The 15651-nt window shown below is 56.2% G+C and overlaps 1 protein-coding gene across 2 annotated transcripts in view; it reads right to left on the bottom strand.

Moving 5' to 3' along the window:
- Positions 1 to 309: 309 nt before the first annotated feature.
- Positions 310 to 15651, bottom strand: part of CAPN5 (calpain 5) — a 56719-nt gene continuing 41377 nt past the window's right edge. For both annotated transcript variants that reach the window (XM_024255701.3, XM_063728211.1), the window contains 10 exons: positions 13216 to 13424; positions 11533 to 11725; positions 10378 to 10571; positions 9663 to 9740; positions 7614 to 7809; positions 6815 to 6937; positions 5053 to 5249; positions 3921 to 4024; positions 3258 to 3394; positions 310 to 2266 (listed from right to left, as the gene is read on the bottom strand). In XM_024255701.3, coding sequence (XP_024111469.2) covers positions 2084 to 2266; positions 3258 to 3394; positions 3921 to 4024; positions 5053 to 5249; positions 6815 to 6937; positions 7614 to 7809; positions 9663 to 9740; positions 10378 to 10571; positions 11533 to 11725; positions 13216 to 13424 — 1614 coding nt within the window. In that variant the 3' untranslated portion in view covers positions 310 to 2083. The remainder of the gene's footprint in view (positions 2267 to 3257; positions 3395 to 3920; positions 4025 to 5052; positions 5250 to 6814; positions 6938 to 7613; positions 7810 to 9662; positions 9741 to 10377; positions 10572 to 11532; positions 11726 to 13215; positions 13425 to 15651) is intronic.

Raw genomic sequence — 15651 nt, 5'->3', positions numbered from 1 at the left:
ACCCCTGATCCTTACCTGCCTGGCCCCCAAGGTCTCCTGGGGACCAGAGATCCCTGCATAGCCAGGAGCCAGCCTGGCCCACCTCAAGGGGCAGGACGCAAGGGCAGCACTGTGGAACTTGTGCTGTCAGGAGGTGGCAGGCATGGCCTGGCCCCGAGGCTGAAGCCCACAGGTCTGCCACTTGGTCCTGGTGTGCCCCTGTATCCCAGGGGACAGGGCTGAGCAAAGTCCCATGTGTTAGCCCGAGGTGCAAGCTGGCTCACTTCACCCCCTACTCAGGAGCCTTGATTTGAAACAGACATCGAGAAGTGGTGATTACATGAACATATATATATAGTGTGTGTGCATACAGAGATACATAGAGAAAGGGGTATTATTTTGCCCTTACTCAGCACTTGGTAGTAAGAGTGCTGACACACAAGAATCATTGGCCCCACTTTGCAGAAGGGGGAAATCGAGGCACAGGAGGTTTAAGTGACTTGCTCCCAGTCATGCAGAGTCCCAGCCCCAGGCCCAGGTTCTTGAGGGGAAGTCCCGGCTTTCAAGAAAGAACTCTCTTATCCTCCTTGTCGTTCATTTCCTGGCCCCTCATATGGTCCAGGGCCAAGACCCAGGAGCAGAGCCAGACACAGAGTGAGGAGGCAAAGTCAGAGAATCCAGCACCGCCAGCCAGAACACTGATCCGGACAGCAGGATCTGGAGTCGAAAAGTCAAGTTCCCAAAAGGAATTCCCAGCAAGGACACAGGGATTCCTGTTCTTGAATTAACTGCACTTTTTCATTTGCTACACCTGGTCTAGAAGCCCGAGAAGGGCACGACAGAGATCCCAAATGGGTCACGGCGCCAGCGCTCACGAAGAGTTCTCCGGAGGACCAGCAAAATCGGAGCCAAGAAGAAAAATGGAGGTTCAGGCTTTCAATTTTCTTTTAAAACCCCTGATTAAAATCGAGGTTTTCAAAACAAAAAGACTATAAAACATCGAGGACTAAAAGGAACATTTTGGTCCAGGCAGGAAGAAGAGCACTGCAGCCTCCTAGGCTGCATTTTGGGGGAATGTTGGTCGGGGGCTGTGGTCAGGTGATGGGGCTCCCTATCTCCTGCCAAGCCCAGTGGGTGGCCTGACTCTGGTGGGCCTGGCACCACACACCCCAGAGTCCCGTCTTCCAGGAAAAGCTGGGGTCTTACAGCAGAGAGGCTCTGGGAGCACGTCTCCTCTTCTGGTCCCCAAAGCCCCCCAGCTGCCTAGCCTCTGGCCCACTAACCCAGGCATGCTCCTTCCAGCACTGGGCAGGAGTCAGGAAGACGCCCTTCCTCACCCCCACTGACACCACTTCTCCAGGGACCTTAACCCAGGGGCTGGGAATGGAATCGGAAGTTAGAATGAGCAGGCAGCAGCAGCTCCCCTAGGTATCTGCCTCTGAGACGACCTGAGGACAGAGGCGAGGCCCCAGGTGGAGGCCGGAGGAGGGCCCCGCTTCACCTGGGGCCTCGAAGGTGTTGTTTATTCATTTGGCAAATCTCTACTGAGTGAGGAAATGGATGGGTGAGAGGACAGGATTAGAGAATGAACAAATGTCACCTGCATATTTTCCCAATTCCAGCCTGAGCAGGAACCCGGCAGGAGCCAAGAGTCCTTTCAAGATGGGAGAACACCAGGTATTGTTGATGGGGAAAGTGAGGTCTGGGAGGCTGGGTTGGGCCTAGGACATGAGGGGCAAGAATGGAGCTTGGGGATGTGGCAGTTTGTGTGTAAACAAGTGACATCTTCTTGGCACTCCTCGGCAGACAGCAGGGCCTTAGGAAAATGTGTTCAACGGATAGAGTCCCTTAGCAGTGGTGACAGTTGAGGTGGGGAGGACTATTTGAAATCTCAGCAAGGAAACTCCTCCACGAGAAGGGAATGCTTTGGGGCCCTCAGGACACTGAGGCTGAGAGAGGGGCAGAGACTTCCTAAGGTCACACAGCAAGTCAGTGGAAGAGTGGGAAAAGGACCCCAGTGTCCTGGCTCCCAGGCTAGACTCAGGCCCAGTGGGGACATGCAGATGGTGGTGGGAACTGTCGGAGCCAGGTAGGTGGGCAGGTGTCAGACAGCCATGAGGGAGGTGCTGCTGAGAATGTGCACGGCCACAGTGCCTGGCAGGTTGCTGGGCTGCCGGCTATTTCGGTCCCGGAGGTGGAGGGTATGCAGGGCCTGGAGGTCATCCGGCTCAGCCTTTAGGTGCACCTGGCCCAGAAATTCATCCTTCAGCACTCGGTGCTTCCAGACCTGGGAAGAGACAGAGGATCATGGGAGGGGCGGGCTACCTCCAAGACCAGGAATATAGGTCTATGGGGGGTGCTGGTGGTGGTGGCAGGGCCTTGAAGTGCAAGCCTGGCTGAGAATCGGGGGCCCTGGGCTGTCTGCCTCCCCATGAACTATGGACAAGGTGGTGCCCCTTCCAGAGCCTCAGGCTCCTCAGTTAACTAAGCTCCCTCCCATGCATAAAGTGAAATCTGTTATTAGCTCCACTGTTGATCTTGGGTGAACTTGGACAAGCCATACACCCACTGCCCTAGTTTCCCCATCTTTAATATGAGGGTTGAGTCAGCTGCCCCTAGGGGTCTTTCCAGCCCTGAGACATAGAGACATAGAGACATACAGGTCTGTGATTTGATCCAGTGGGACTCAGTGTTAAGAAAACTTGGATAAGCCACAGTGGCTCCCCCAGGGGGACCCAAATGTTTGTTTACAGATGCTGTCTCACTGAGAGAGATGCTGATCAAGGCCTGGGGACCACAGAGCTCCCTACTATTGAGTTCAGAATCATCATCCCCAGGCCACATCAGCCTGAGAGGAGAAGGAAGCCGTGGGGAGGACACTGGCTTTCTATCCCCTGCCCAAGGCTCTTGGGAAACAGCCACACCCACCACACAGCGGCTCAGTGCCACTTTCCAGGTGGGCCCCCCACAGGGAAATGGGAGGGATAGTTCCCAAAGCTGAGGGTGAGGTCAGCAGAGATGACTGCTGTCCCCAGCCAGGAGACGGACCCTGCTGGGTCTCAGGACCACACCAACTAATCCAATTCACCCACCTACAGAGGGACCTTGGAGTGGCAAGAGAGCTCCCAAAGCCACACCAGGGGTCAGGGATAGACAGACAGCTAGAGCCCAGCATGCCTGGGTCCCCGTCAGAGGGTCTTCCACCTGGGCTTGTCCCTCTGAGTGGGGAAGCCTCAGGCTGGGAGCCCAGGAGGTGGCCTCCGGACCGGGGAGCTCACCTGTACAGTGACGGGCTGGCTCAGCTTCTTGCGGTAGAAGATGCCTTTCACATTGTACTCCGGTGTGGAGGTGCCCTTCTGCACAGCCGAGCGGACTTTGTCCCCCTCACACTTGATGATCACGTAAGAGTTAGCCCCTAGGGAGAGGGAGTGGGAGATGGGGTGAGGGTGGGGGCGGGGGCTGCAGCAGGGCCACAGATATCTGCAGGTGAGATGCCCGCCTGGCTCAGTTATTCAGATGGAGAGACTGGAGCCTGACCCACCTCAGGGCCCCTTCGTTTCCAGAGACAGGCCAGCCAGCAGGGGCACACTGGCCATCTCCAGCCTCCAGAGCTTTACCCACACTGCTCCCTCTGCCCAGAGCACCTTTCTCCCTTACCCCCTTTCATCAGGCTTTGTATCTTAATACCTTCTCAGCCTGGAAAAAGGCCACTCCCTCCAGGAAGCCTTCCCTAAGGCCTCCCTCCCAGCTGGAAGCCTCCTGAGAGCAGAAGGTAAACCTTTTCCTCTCTATGTGCCCAGCATCAGGCATCACCCCAGAAATGGCCAGGCCTGCAGTGCCTCTGAGAGCAGGAGAGCTCTGAGGCTGGTATCCGTGCTGGCAGAGAGAGGCCATGGGGCAACTGGCAGGAGGGCCGGGGGACTCTCCCTGGGAGAGCTCACCTGTTGGGGAGTCCTTGAGGCCAGCAGCCCCCAGGACATGTACCTGGGGGTAGCCACAGAGGGAGCTCCAGCAGGTGTGTGGGGGCTCATCCAGGCGCAGCTCCCTGATATGGGGCGGCAGGGGAGCGGGGAGTGATGGAGAAGGGCCAGGAAGACAGGGGTGAAGAGGGGGTTCAGGAAGTGGGGAGGGAAGAGAAGCAGTATTCAGCCCAAACTTGATTTCATTTAGCCCTGGGCAAATCCCCATGGGCAGTCCCCAGCTCCAAGCCCTATGGGCTTCCTGCCTTCTCTATCCCTATCAAGGGTACCCCATCCTTCCCCAGGGGAAAGGCACCTTACTGAGCACCTGCTGTGTGCCAAGCCCTCTGCTGGCGTTATGGGTGATTCCTAATCCCCGCAAAGCCCCGCAAAGGCTATTATCATGCCCATGTCACAGCTGAGGAAGCAGCAGGCTCACCCAGGTGAAGGGCTTGCCCAAACAGCTGGAAAGCTGGGGAGCCTGGGCCGGCAGGACCCTGAGCCGTCTGACTCCACATGCCACAAGCTGCCTCCCGGGTCTGGCATGTGGGCAGAGCTCACCTGTCCTTCAGGGGACACCGAGCCTGGGCTGTATATCACAGTGGAGGGCAGTGCGGGACGCACAGGGTCTATGCCCCAGCAGGGACAGAGAGAGCTTCAGCAGTCCACTGGAGCCCAGAGCCACCCCCATGGGACAGGAAATTGTGGAGACAAGACCCAACCCTGGAACCAGGCAGGCTGGGTGGCCCAGCCCAACTCCACTGCTGGCTGCATGACCTCGGACAACCCTTCTAACCTCGGCCCCTGAATCTCATTGGTAAAGTGCGGGAGTCAGGCCTCCCACTCGGGGATGCAGGAAGATCAAATGAGATGAGTGAAAGCTTCTTTATCAACTGTAGAGTGCAGTGCACATATAAGAAGCTGTTCCTACTCATGGCCAGGGATGCTGGGACAGGGGAACAAGGGAAGAGAAGGGAAGGAGATGGGCACTGGTATCAGCCCAGAGTGGCTGGAGGCCCAGAGACACTGAGCATCTCTGAGGCTGCAGGTTCCTGGTTGGCCCAGTGTGGACGCCACCCCCACCCACACTGGCCTCAAGCCAGCCCCCAAGTACCGGCAGTTGGAGGGCACATCAGTGAAGACTCGGAGCAGGAACTCGCCAGTGTGGCCTGGCTCGAAGGTGGTGGGGATGATGACATAGCGGCCCTCGGGCTGGTCGGTGCGCAGGAATACGCTGCGTGAGTTGATGTAGATGGAGCTGGCGGCCTTGTGCTGCAGGCTGTGCATGCGGTACTGGCGGTTCTCCTCCACCTGCAGGAGGCGGGAGGGGCTGGGCCACGCGGAGACACATCCTACAACACCCTGGCCCACCCCGTCTCCCCCTCACCACCATGGAAGGGAGGATGGAATCCCTTTATATGAAATGTCCGGAACAGGCAAATCTATAGTGACAGAAGTGGATTCGTGTTTGCCCAGGGCTGAAGGGAAGAAGTCAATGGGAGTGGGTGGTGGTGGTTAAAGGGAGTGGGTTTCTTTTGGGGAGATGAAAATGTTCTACAGTTGATTGTGGTGATGGTTGCACAAACTGTGATCACACAAAAGTCATTAGATCGTATACTTTACATGGCCGAATTGCATGCTCTGTGAATTACATCTCAATAAAAAACATTAAAGGAGGCTGGGCGCAGTGGCTCATGCCTGTAATCCCAGCGCTTTGGGAGGCCAAGGTGGGAGAAGCACTTGAAGCTGGACGTTCAAGGTCAGCATGGGCAACAAAGCGAGACCCCAGCTCTACAAAAAACTTAAAAATTAGCCAGGCATGGTGGTGTTCACCTATAGTCCCAACTACTAGGGAGACTGAGGTGGGAGGATCATTTGAGTCCAGGAGTTTGAGACTGTAATGAGCTATGATAGCACCACTGCACTCTGGCCTGGGTGACAGAGAAAGACCTTGTCTCTTAAAACAAAACAAAACAAAAAAAAATAGAGGGCAATAGGAATCCCCCGGTAACAATGTCAGTGGGGTTTCTGACTCTAACAGCACAACCAAGTATCAGGATCTGCAGAGGTCACAGCACATGTCCACGAAATGCCATCACCAGCTGCCAGGACCTGCCTGACAATCCTGAAACAAGTGTTCTGGTCACATTAGTGAAGATTATCACACGGCAAAGTCACAACAATATGTCACAAGACACTAGCATGCAATGAATGTACCAGCACAAGAGTATAAACAAAATGCCACGGCGTGGCCAGGCACATCAGATGCCAAGGACTCAGCATGGACCCAGCCTCTGCAGGGCCCGGTGGCTTCATTCTGTTCTCAAGGTCTGACAGGCACATGGGGTCCCGCCATGCTGATTGTCACCACACACTGGGCATCACAACACGTGGAAGGCCTCAGGTTCCAGGCCAGGGGGTGCGGCCATGGGTGACCCCACCTGGCTGTGCTCAAGGATGCCTCCTCCTGGTGCCCAGCAAGGCCTCCAATGCAGGAAGGCTGAGGGGCTGCGAGGGGCCCTGAGCCCTGAGGGAGGAGCAGTGGGGGCCCAGTAGATGCCCAGGGCCTCCCAGGGCCCGGCCCCAACCACCAGCAATCTTCCCCTTCCTCATCCACCAAACATCCCAGGCCTGTGGGTCTTAGGCAGAAAGAAATCAGGCTGAGAGCTCCCATAGAAGCCAAGGATGGGCAGGCTGGGCCCTCTGTGAATATTCAAGTGGGGCCCATGCCACGGCATCCTCACAATGTCTGCCACGGCAGCCAGGGCGGTGGCAGTGACCAAGGTGTTCTAGAGCGTTCTTCCCCAGGTGTGGGCAGTCCAAACTCCAGCTCCCTCCCTCTCCCCACCCACGATAGGGGACCCGGCTGGCCTCACCTTGTAGATGTCAAAGCCAATGGCCAGGTTCTCACCCTTGCCCTCCCGGCGCGTAGACCGCTTTGGCCGCTGCTGGATGCAGATCAGGACTTCATCTTCTAGCTTCTTGACGTCGAAGATATACTGCAGGTGTGGCCAAGGAGAGAGAGACACTGCAATGAGACCACACCAGGCATGGGCTGGCTGCCTCCCAGAAGCTCAGACTCCAGAGCCTGGATCAGTCACAGCACCTCTCTGTGCCTTGGTCCCTCTGCTGTGAGGTGGGCCTACCAATGCCTGCAATGGCTACTCTGCATGAAGGCTGGGGAAACTCAATGCCAGGGTGGCCACTCTACACAGAGCCTGGCACACAGGTGGTGCTCAACAGAGGCACACCAAGCACCAGGGCTAAGCAGTGCCACGGGTCAGACTGAGGAGGCTGTGGGGAGAGGCCCCGTGGGGAAGCCCAGCCCAGCCAAGTTCCCAGGAAGGGACAGAATTGTGCTGTTGTGGAAACAAGGGGCTGAGTCCCCGGCTCAGCCTCTAAGTGTCCCTGTAGCTCAGGACAACACACCCAAATGTCCCTCAGAGCCGCAGTTTCCTCATTTTTACCATCTGCAGGTTAGATTGTGAGGCTGGGGGCTTCATGACCCCTAGATGGGACCGATGTGCCCATCTAACCCCCACTGTACAGACAGGTTTGCTGAGGCCCAAGGAGGGACAGGGATTACCCAAGGTCGTGCAGGAGTCCCTGGCAAGACAGTGGCAAGACACCCTGCAGCTGCTACAGGGCAGGGTGGGGGTCCCTGAGAACGCCCACCTGTGGGTTCTGGAAGAAGGTGTCCTTGTGGTTGATGCAGCCGCCACTGCGGTTCTGTCGCGGGTCCTCATGCAGCGTCCAGGCGCCATGCAGCCGGGCCTCCTCCCACGTCTTGTGGATGCTCAGGTGGGATGTGTTGATCACACGGCACTTGATGATGTCCGTGAAGTACCGGCACACGTCCTCGAAGGTCATCCTGGATGTGGGGAGGGGCTGAGCAGGGTACCTCCCCCATACCTCCACAGGCTCTTGGCCCCCCAGCCCAACCACCTAATATGTCCATATGGCCCAGAGGTGAGAGAACACAGCTGGCTTTGAGAGGGGAGCTAAGCCCACACAAGGGCACGGGCATGGCATTGCACGGACCCTTAACCTCTCTTTTGACCTGTTTCCTCACCTATAAAATGGGGCTGAATCTAACAGCAGGTGCCCATCTCAGAGCTAGCGAAGGAATTAGGTAATGCAATCAAAGCAGGCAGTGCAACTTTCGGCTGACAGAGCACACACTGGCAAATGCTGGCTGTTACTGTTGTGAATGGTGTTAATAACTACTGTCTGCTGCCCTCTACAGTTTATAAAGCACATCTGCATCCAGGATCTTCCATGGCTGTTGTGAGGCCTTAGTAAGTGGATGGTGGGAACCCCATGGTGAGCGTGCTGCAGTGGCCAGGGTGTTGCTATGGTCACTGCACACTGTGAACGCCTCCAGGGGGCTGGTGGGGGCAGGGGGTAGTGAATTAACTGTGAACATGTAACAGAAAGGCCTTCGGAAGAAACTCTTTCTAAAGACAAGGAGTTCTGCCGTGTTTTTATCTGCTGACTCCTGAGCAAGACTGGCAAAGTGGCCTGGGTGGCCTCCTGCAGCAGCTGACCTGACACCCGCAGAAGGGCTCATCATTGGGTGCCACGACCACTGCCATCTGCCCCCAGTCTGCCTGGGGGCCCTGACAGAATCCAGCACACACAGGATGCCTGTACCCCTCCAGGAAGGGGCTGAGTTTCCATATCAGGTTCTGCTGAAGGGTGACACTGAGCCTGGCCCACGTTCAGGACTCATGCAGGCTGAATGAATGCAGGATGAACCCTTATTACTACTGGGGTTTTTCTTTTTGTTTTTGAAACAGGGTCTTGCTCTTTAGCCCAGGATGGAGTGCAGTGGTGCGATCATGGCTCGCTATAACCTCAGCCTCCTGGGCTCAAGCAATCCTCCCACCTCAGCCTCCGGAGTAGCTGGGACTACAGGGGTACATCATCACACCCAGCTAATTTTTCATTTTTGTAGAGATGGAGTCCCACTATGCTGCCCAGGCTGGTCTCAAACTCCTGGACTCAAGCAATCCTTGTACCTTGACCTCCCAAAGTGATGGGATTATAGACACGAGCCACTGTACCCGGCCAATTACTGGGCTCTTTAAGCTGAGCTGCTGTCATCTTCCCAGCTCACACATGTACCTGCTTAGCTCCCTTCTCAAACCCAGCTGTGTTCTCTCACCTCTGAGCCACGTCCCCTTCCTTGCCCACCAAGGGCTACTCTGTACCTCAAGTCTCAGCTTAGAAGCTAGCTCCTCTGGGAGCCTCTGCTACCTAATTTCAGAAATCAGGCTGCCAGAGGGCCCCTGGAGGCAGGCTGCAGGCAGGGCTTCCTGGAGAGGGGCTGGGCATAGCCCCAGTGCCCCTGGCCACACCATACTGCTGGTGCTGGACTGCACTTCATGCCTCCTTACCCTTGCCGGGGAGATCCTGGTGGGCCCACCTCTTAGACAGCTCCCTGACCTGCATGCCAAAGGCTCGGTCTGGGTGCCACAGTGGCTCCAGGACCCCTCAGTTCGGCAGAGGGGACTGTGGGGATGAAAGGGCCTGGTACTGCCCAACTAATTTTACAGAGGAGGAAATAGGCTCTGAGATGGTGTGACTTGTCCAAGGCCACACAGCAAGTTGATGATGGGGCATGCAGGAGAGGCCTGGCTCCTGACTCCCCACCTGGTGCTCCCCGCCAGGCCCATGGGAAGCCCCCTCAGCCCCGGACGCCCAGGGCACACACACACTCACCAGAACTCACCGTCGTCCTGCACGGTCACACCCATCTTCTCCCGCTCACTCTTGCTCACTTTCTGCCACTCCTCCGAGCTGGGGTGTGAGGGCCGGGGAGGAGAAAGGGAGCTGTCTAAGAGGCAGGCCCACCAGAATCTCTCTGGCAAAGGCGAGGAGGCACAAGGGGCAGTCTTGCACCAGGCCTCCAGCGGCACGGTGTGGCCAGGGGCACTGAGGCCATGCCCAGCCTCTCTCTAGGAAGCCCTGCCAGCCTCCTCCCACAAGGGACCGTGAGCTGCCACCATGACAGGGGCTGGGAGGTCTGAAAGCAAAGCTGCAGACTGGGGGGAAGGGGGGTGCGACCCCCAGTGAAGAGGGCTCCTTCACTTAGCACCTGGGCTCCACTCCCATCTTGGCCTCATCAGGGCCATGAGCCAAGCACAGAGGAGTCCCCCATTTGCTCAGGGCTGTGGCCTCCCTCCCTGCTCCCCTCCCTCACCCACTCACCAAGCTGGTCTCTACACCCCTGACGGCCTCCAGCCCCAGGCCTTTCTTGTGCTCAATCCATCACCCCATACACCGACTCCAAAGTAATTCTCCCTTCTTCGTTCCTAGTGTCACTCTCCCCCAGATCCTTCAAGGCCCAGCCCCGGTGCCACCTCCTCCAAGAAGCCCACCCGTCCTTGTCCAAGCCCTCATGCCCTGTGTCTGCACCCCCATCCCCAGGCCTCACGTGTCACTCCAAGGCCCGTTCCACTCCCGCTCGCCCCAGGGGTTGCGCAGGCGGATCATGTCCAACTTCTCTGACTTGAAGAAGGCCAGTAGGCCGTGGCCCAGGCGCACCTTGCGCACATCAGTGACGGCGTATGCGTGGCCCTTTACCAGGCCGCATGCCAGGCGGGCCTCCATGTCAGCTGCTGTCACTGCCTGTGGAAGGACACAGTTGCTCAGAGAGGCAGGGCCACACTGGAACCCAGACCAGGGACTCAGGTGCTGGAGGGCCAGGAGGCTGCACGGGACCTACAGGACGGGATGGGAATTGCAGTCATGGGGCAGTGCTGTGTTCACAGACCTTTAAAACTCCCACGGGCAGCAGTCTCAGTAAAGGAAGGTGCCCATAGTGGGTCAGCCCAGGGGAATGCTGGGGCCCACATGCACTGGCTCGGCTGTTGTTAAATATTCAGGAATATTTAAATTGTTAAATATTCCAAGAATTGTTAAATATTCACGAACATTATTTTGTTTTTTGGTTTTTTTTGGATGAAGTTTTGCTCTTGTTGCCCAGGTTGGAGTGCAACAGTGCAATCTTGGCTCACCACAACCTCTGCCTCCAGGGTTCAAGCGATTCTCGTGCCTCAGCCTCCCGAGTAGCTGGGATTACAGGCACGTGCCACCACGCCTGGCCAGGAATATTGTTAACAGCTGGTTGTTAAATGTAGGTAGCTGGAAATCAGCCCTGGTGAGAGTATTTACACCACAGTAATCAGCAAACGCTGCAAACCAGGACTTTTTACTTTGCTGCAGAGGCAGTTTACCAGCACACCACAAGGTCTGCTAAACTTGGGTTCGAACTTTGCTTTCACTGGGCCTCAGCTTTCTCATCCAAAACATGAGCAATTAACGAAATCAGGACTACCCTCAGGTGCACAGACGTTCATAACCCAAAAGGATCAGAAAAGAAGTTTTGGTTGACCAGTGTGGGAAAGGCTTTTCACAGCCTAGAGGGTCTGGGCAGGGGGTTGCACCTTCTAACTTCTCCCCTCCTCCATGAGGCTGAGGGTCTGAATACGTAGGAGCTGACCTGAGCGTGGGATGTCACAGTTGTCTCCCATCTCAGTCAGCGAGGGTGAAGGGGAGGGGCTGCCTCTGGGGCCTGCTGTGTTCTCACCTTGATGGAGGCACTGATGAGGCCGCCCCGGCTGTGCACCTTTAACATGCGCTCAAAGAGCTGGTTCCTCTTAGTCTCATCGTTGGCAAAGTCACCCTCGGTCAGGTCGATGGGCTCAGAAACACCACCCGTGAAGTCCACCAGTGCGTCTGCTGTGTTGCCTCCATCCAGGGCCTGGTAACAGCCTGCCAGCCTGGGAAGCAATGTGGAAAGACTTCCCAGCTCATGCTCCCCAGCCAGGCTGCATCCTTTACCTCATAGGGGAGGTTTTTGAAACTCAGAGGGGTCAAACAACCTGTTACAGTCACCCAGCAGGCCACGGCGGAGCCAACACTAGAACCCAGTTCTTAACACTCAGGCCAACATATAAGGCTTAAATTCCCCTAAGCCTTAGTGGCTCAATCTTAAAAAATCAGCTGTCCAAAAAAAAAAAAAAAAAAAAAAAAAGCAACTCTTTTCTAAAGTGCCAACAATGGTCGGGGGAGGGGAAGGAGTTACTGTCGGATGGGTATAGAGCTCCTGCTGGGAATGATGAGAAGGTTCTGGGGATAGATAGTGGTGATGGCCCATAGCACTGGGATCATAATGAATGCCACTGAATTGTATGTTTCCACATGGTTAAAATGAGAAGCATTATGTTTTGTCTATTTTACCACAATGAAACTGTGTTTTTTTCAAAAAACAAAAAACAACCAAGGCCACTGGGTCGGCTCCTGTGGAGTGGGGAAGACAGGCCTGCATCCAGGTGGTAGAGACTCAGTGGCCACCAGGGGGCTGGCTTTCCTTTCTTAGGATTGAAAGTGGAACCTGCCAATGTGTTTTCGATGTTGGGAGTTTTTGTCTTTCCTTTTCCTCTTTCCCCCTTTCTCTTGTTTTCTATCTCTCTCCCTCCTTGCTCCTGCCCCTACGCACACATTTTTCAGCAAGATTGACAAATGGGCCTAGCAGGAGGAACCAGGGAGTGGCTCCCCTAGAGGTGGCGAGGCTGGCCTTGGACCCCACTGCCCCTCCTCCCTCCTCCCTCCTCCCTCCTCCCTCCTCCGTCCTGGCCTGGCCCTACCCCTGCCCTGCAACGGCCTGGGTGAGTCACTCTTCCCCAGGGCCCCCCACAGCTCAGCAAAACTTTGCTTGTGCCCATTCTATACTGGGCTCTGTGCTGGGCACTGGGGACACAGAAGCAGAAGGCATGGAGCAGAAGGAGGGGTCAGCAAAGACACAATGGACAGTCAGCCAGGCAGAGGCGGACGGTGGACAAGAGGGAGGCCCAGCAGGCGGGGAAGGCAGGCACGCGGCCCACCCTGCACAACCAGGGCCCAGCTCAGTTACCACTTCCCCAACCAAGGACACAGGCAGGGCATGGCAGCATGAACCTTCGAGAATGGTCCTAAATGTGAGTGCTGCCTCTGTCCCCAGCTACCTACAGGATGTTGCCTAGGCCTCAGTCTTCTCCCCTAAAATGGGAGTAACCAACATCCCTCTCCTTACAGGGCCCAGGCCTTCACCCCACCCAGCGCAGGCTCAGCTGACTATGCCCTCAGGCCTGGCGGTTGAGCCTGCCACATGCCTGCACCAGCCCCTCACCTCTCTGTGCCTAACGCCCTGGCTAATAGAACACCACGAGGAGCCCATCCGGTGCCACCCCCACCTGGGCCTCCCACCCACCTGCCGGCTGCTGGCACCTACTTGGCATAGGCCTTCTCCACCAGGGCGCACCAGAACTCATTGCGGGAGTTGGAGTGGCAGTAAATGAGCTGGTTGTTGACTGTGGGCAGCCGGTCATCGATGACCACGTCCACCCATTCCCCGAAGCGCCAGAAGTGGAAGTGGAAGATGCCCGCGTAGGCGTTGGGCTTTTCAGGGTCCCATTCCTGCTCCTTCCAGTCTGGGATGACCTGGGTGGAGGGAGGGGAGATAGGATGGGGGGACACAGTGAGGGGATGTCTGGCTTCCTGAGGAAACGGGGGCGCATACTTCCAGCGAATCGGAATGGAAAGGAATACTGGGTTCGGGTTCCAACTCTGCCACAAGCCTGCGTGAGACCCGGGTGAATCCTCCCCATCTCCAGGCTCAGGTTCCCATCTCCGCGGGGCTTGGAGGCTCCCTCGGCCTCCTTCCAGCTGTGTTGTTCTCAGAGTGTGTGAGCTTCCCTCTTTCTCATGCCTCCCTGCAACCTTCCCCGAGACTTCTGTCCACATCTACCACCAGCTCCTGCCTAGTGACCAGCGCCACCATCCACCCATCCAGCCCACCCCAAGGCTGGCAGCCCCACTGGCTGCTTCGCTTTCCCTCCCTCCATCCAATCAGCCCAATCTGAGCACCTCCATTCTTCTGAAATCCATCTCCTCCTCTCCACCCTACTGGCACCACCCTGGCCCAATCCCCCATCTCCTCGCCCAGGGACAACTGTAGCAGTGTCCGCAGCTACATCTACTCTCGCCCCACGTAGACCAACCCAGTCCTGTCACTTCCCTAGAAAATAAGACCCAAACTCTCAATGCACTCCCCCAGCCTCATTTCTCTGCCTCCCCCACAGCAGCCCCCACCTCTGCTCCCTGCTCCAGGTTCTTCCTCCTCCTCATTACCCAGTAGACTTCCATTTGTCCTTTAGTGTCCATCCTCTTTCTCCAGGAAGCCCTCCCTGACTATTCAGATTAGGCCAGGACCCCTATCTCAGTCTCATGGCCCTTGGCAGCTCTCATCTGAGATACTTACCTTTACCAAGTTATAATTAAGTAACTGTGTGACTTTGAGCTCTGATGTTATCACTGGAATGTCAGTTCTCTGGGGGCAGGGCCATATAGGTCTCGGTCACTGCTATGCACCCAGCACCTAGCCCAGGGCCTGGCCTGGAGAATATGTTTAGTAAACATGCATTGACTGAATGAATGAATTCAGAGACATTGACTGGGGACACTGAGACATTGATTTTATTACTTATGAAGCATCTGGGAAATGCCTGTGACTACCATGACTTATCTCCATTTAATTATCACAATAACCTCTGAGTAGATGACTATTATCCAGCCCTACTTCACAGATGACAATACTGTGAACCAGAGAGGGCATGTAACTCGTCCAGGGTCACACAGCTAGAAAATACACACATGCTTTGGAGGCAAACCAACCTTGGTTTGAAGCCAGGATTCAAATCCAGATCTGTCTGCCTCTGAAAAATGAGCTCCTTGGCACTGTGGACCACTCTGCAACCAGCCCCAAGCTGGACACTGACAACCAGGTGAATCACATGGTCCCTTCCCTCAAGAGGCTCCCAGTCTGGGGAGAGAAGGAGGCACCCAGGCAAAGTGCTGAGGCTACACAGGGTGCAGGCAGGGCTATACGAGAAGGGAGTGCCAGACCCTACTCAGCAGCATCCGCAGAGCTGCTCAGGCGTCCCCCAAGCAGATGAGGACAATAGCCACAATCTGGGCAGAGAAGGGAAAACCCATCACCCTGTCAAGTCAGGGTGAATGACCCCTGGCCCTGCTGGGCATGGGACCAAGTGGAGCTGAGCCCCATCGGGACCATAAGCAGCTCCTTCTAGAAGAAAACCACTCCAGGTATGGGGGGCAACCAGGCGGAGGAACCAGAGGCACACCAGGAGGCCGGCACTCACCTGAGTGTACAGACTTCAGCCAAAAGCTGCTCCCCACTGCATGCTCATTAAGGACACTTTTGTTTGCATCAACAAACAAAACTCTTATCATCAACAGGGATGTTGGCAAAGGGAAATGCTCCTTAATGGGACATGTGAGACCAAGAAAATGAAAATGCTAACTGCAGCTAACTGCAGCGAGAGGTACTACTGCCCTAATGGAGCCCTGCTGGGTGCCAGGCACAGGGCCAGGCTGCTCACACTAGCACCCCTGAGCCTCAGGACAGGGTTTTGAGGCAATACTACTGGAAGGTGCTGGCAGAAGGCTGCCCACAGGCGCAAGTGAGGGAGGCAGGGTTCAAACCCAGGACTTCCCAACCTGGCCACTGTCTGGAACCCAGCAAGGGCTCAACACTGGCTGTTCCTTTCCCCCACCTCCTCACCCCCACTTTTCTGTCAACTCTGTGCCCTTTCTAAGTAAAAACGCCCTGACTCCTGGCACTCTCTCCCCACTTTGCTTTCAGGAC

The sequence above is a fragment of the Pongo abelii genome, chromosome 9 (assembly GCF_028885655.2).
Source record: "Pongo abelii isolate AG06213 chromosome 9, NHGRI_mPonAbe1-v2.0_pri, whole genome shotgun sequence".
In the NCBI taxonomy this organism is placed as follows: domain Eukaryota; kingdom Metazoa; phylum Chordata; class Mammalia; order Primates; family Hominidae; genus Pongo; species Pongo abelii.
The sequence above is the reverse complement of the archived record's forward strand: the minus strand, read 5'-3'. Positions and strand labels throughout refer to the sequence as shown.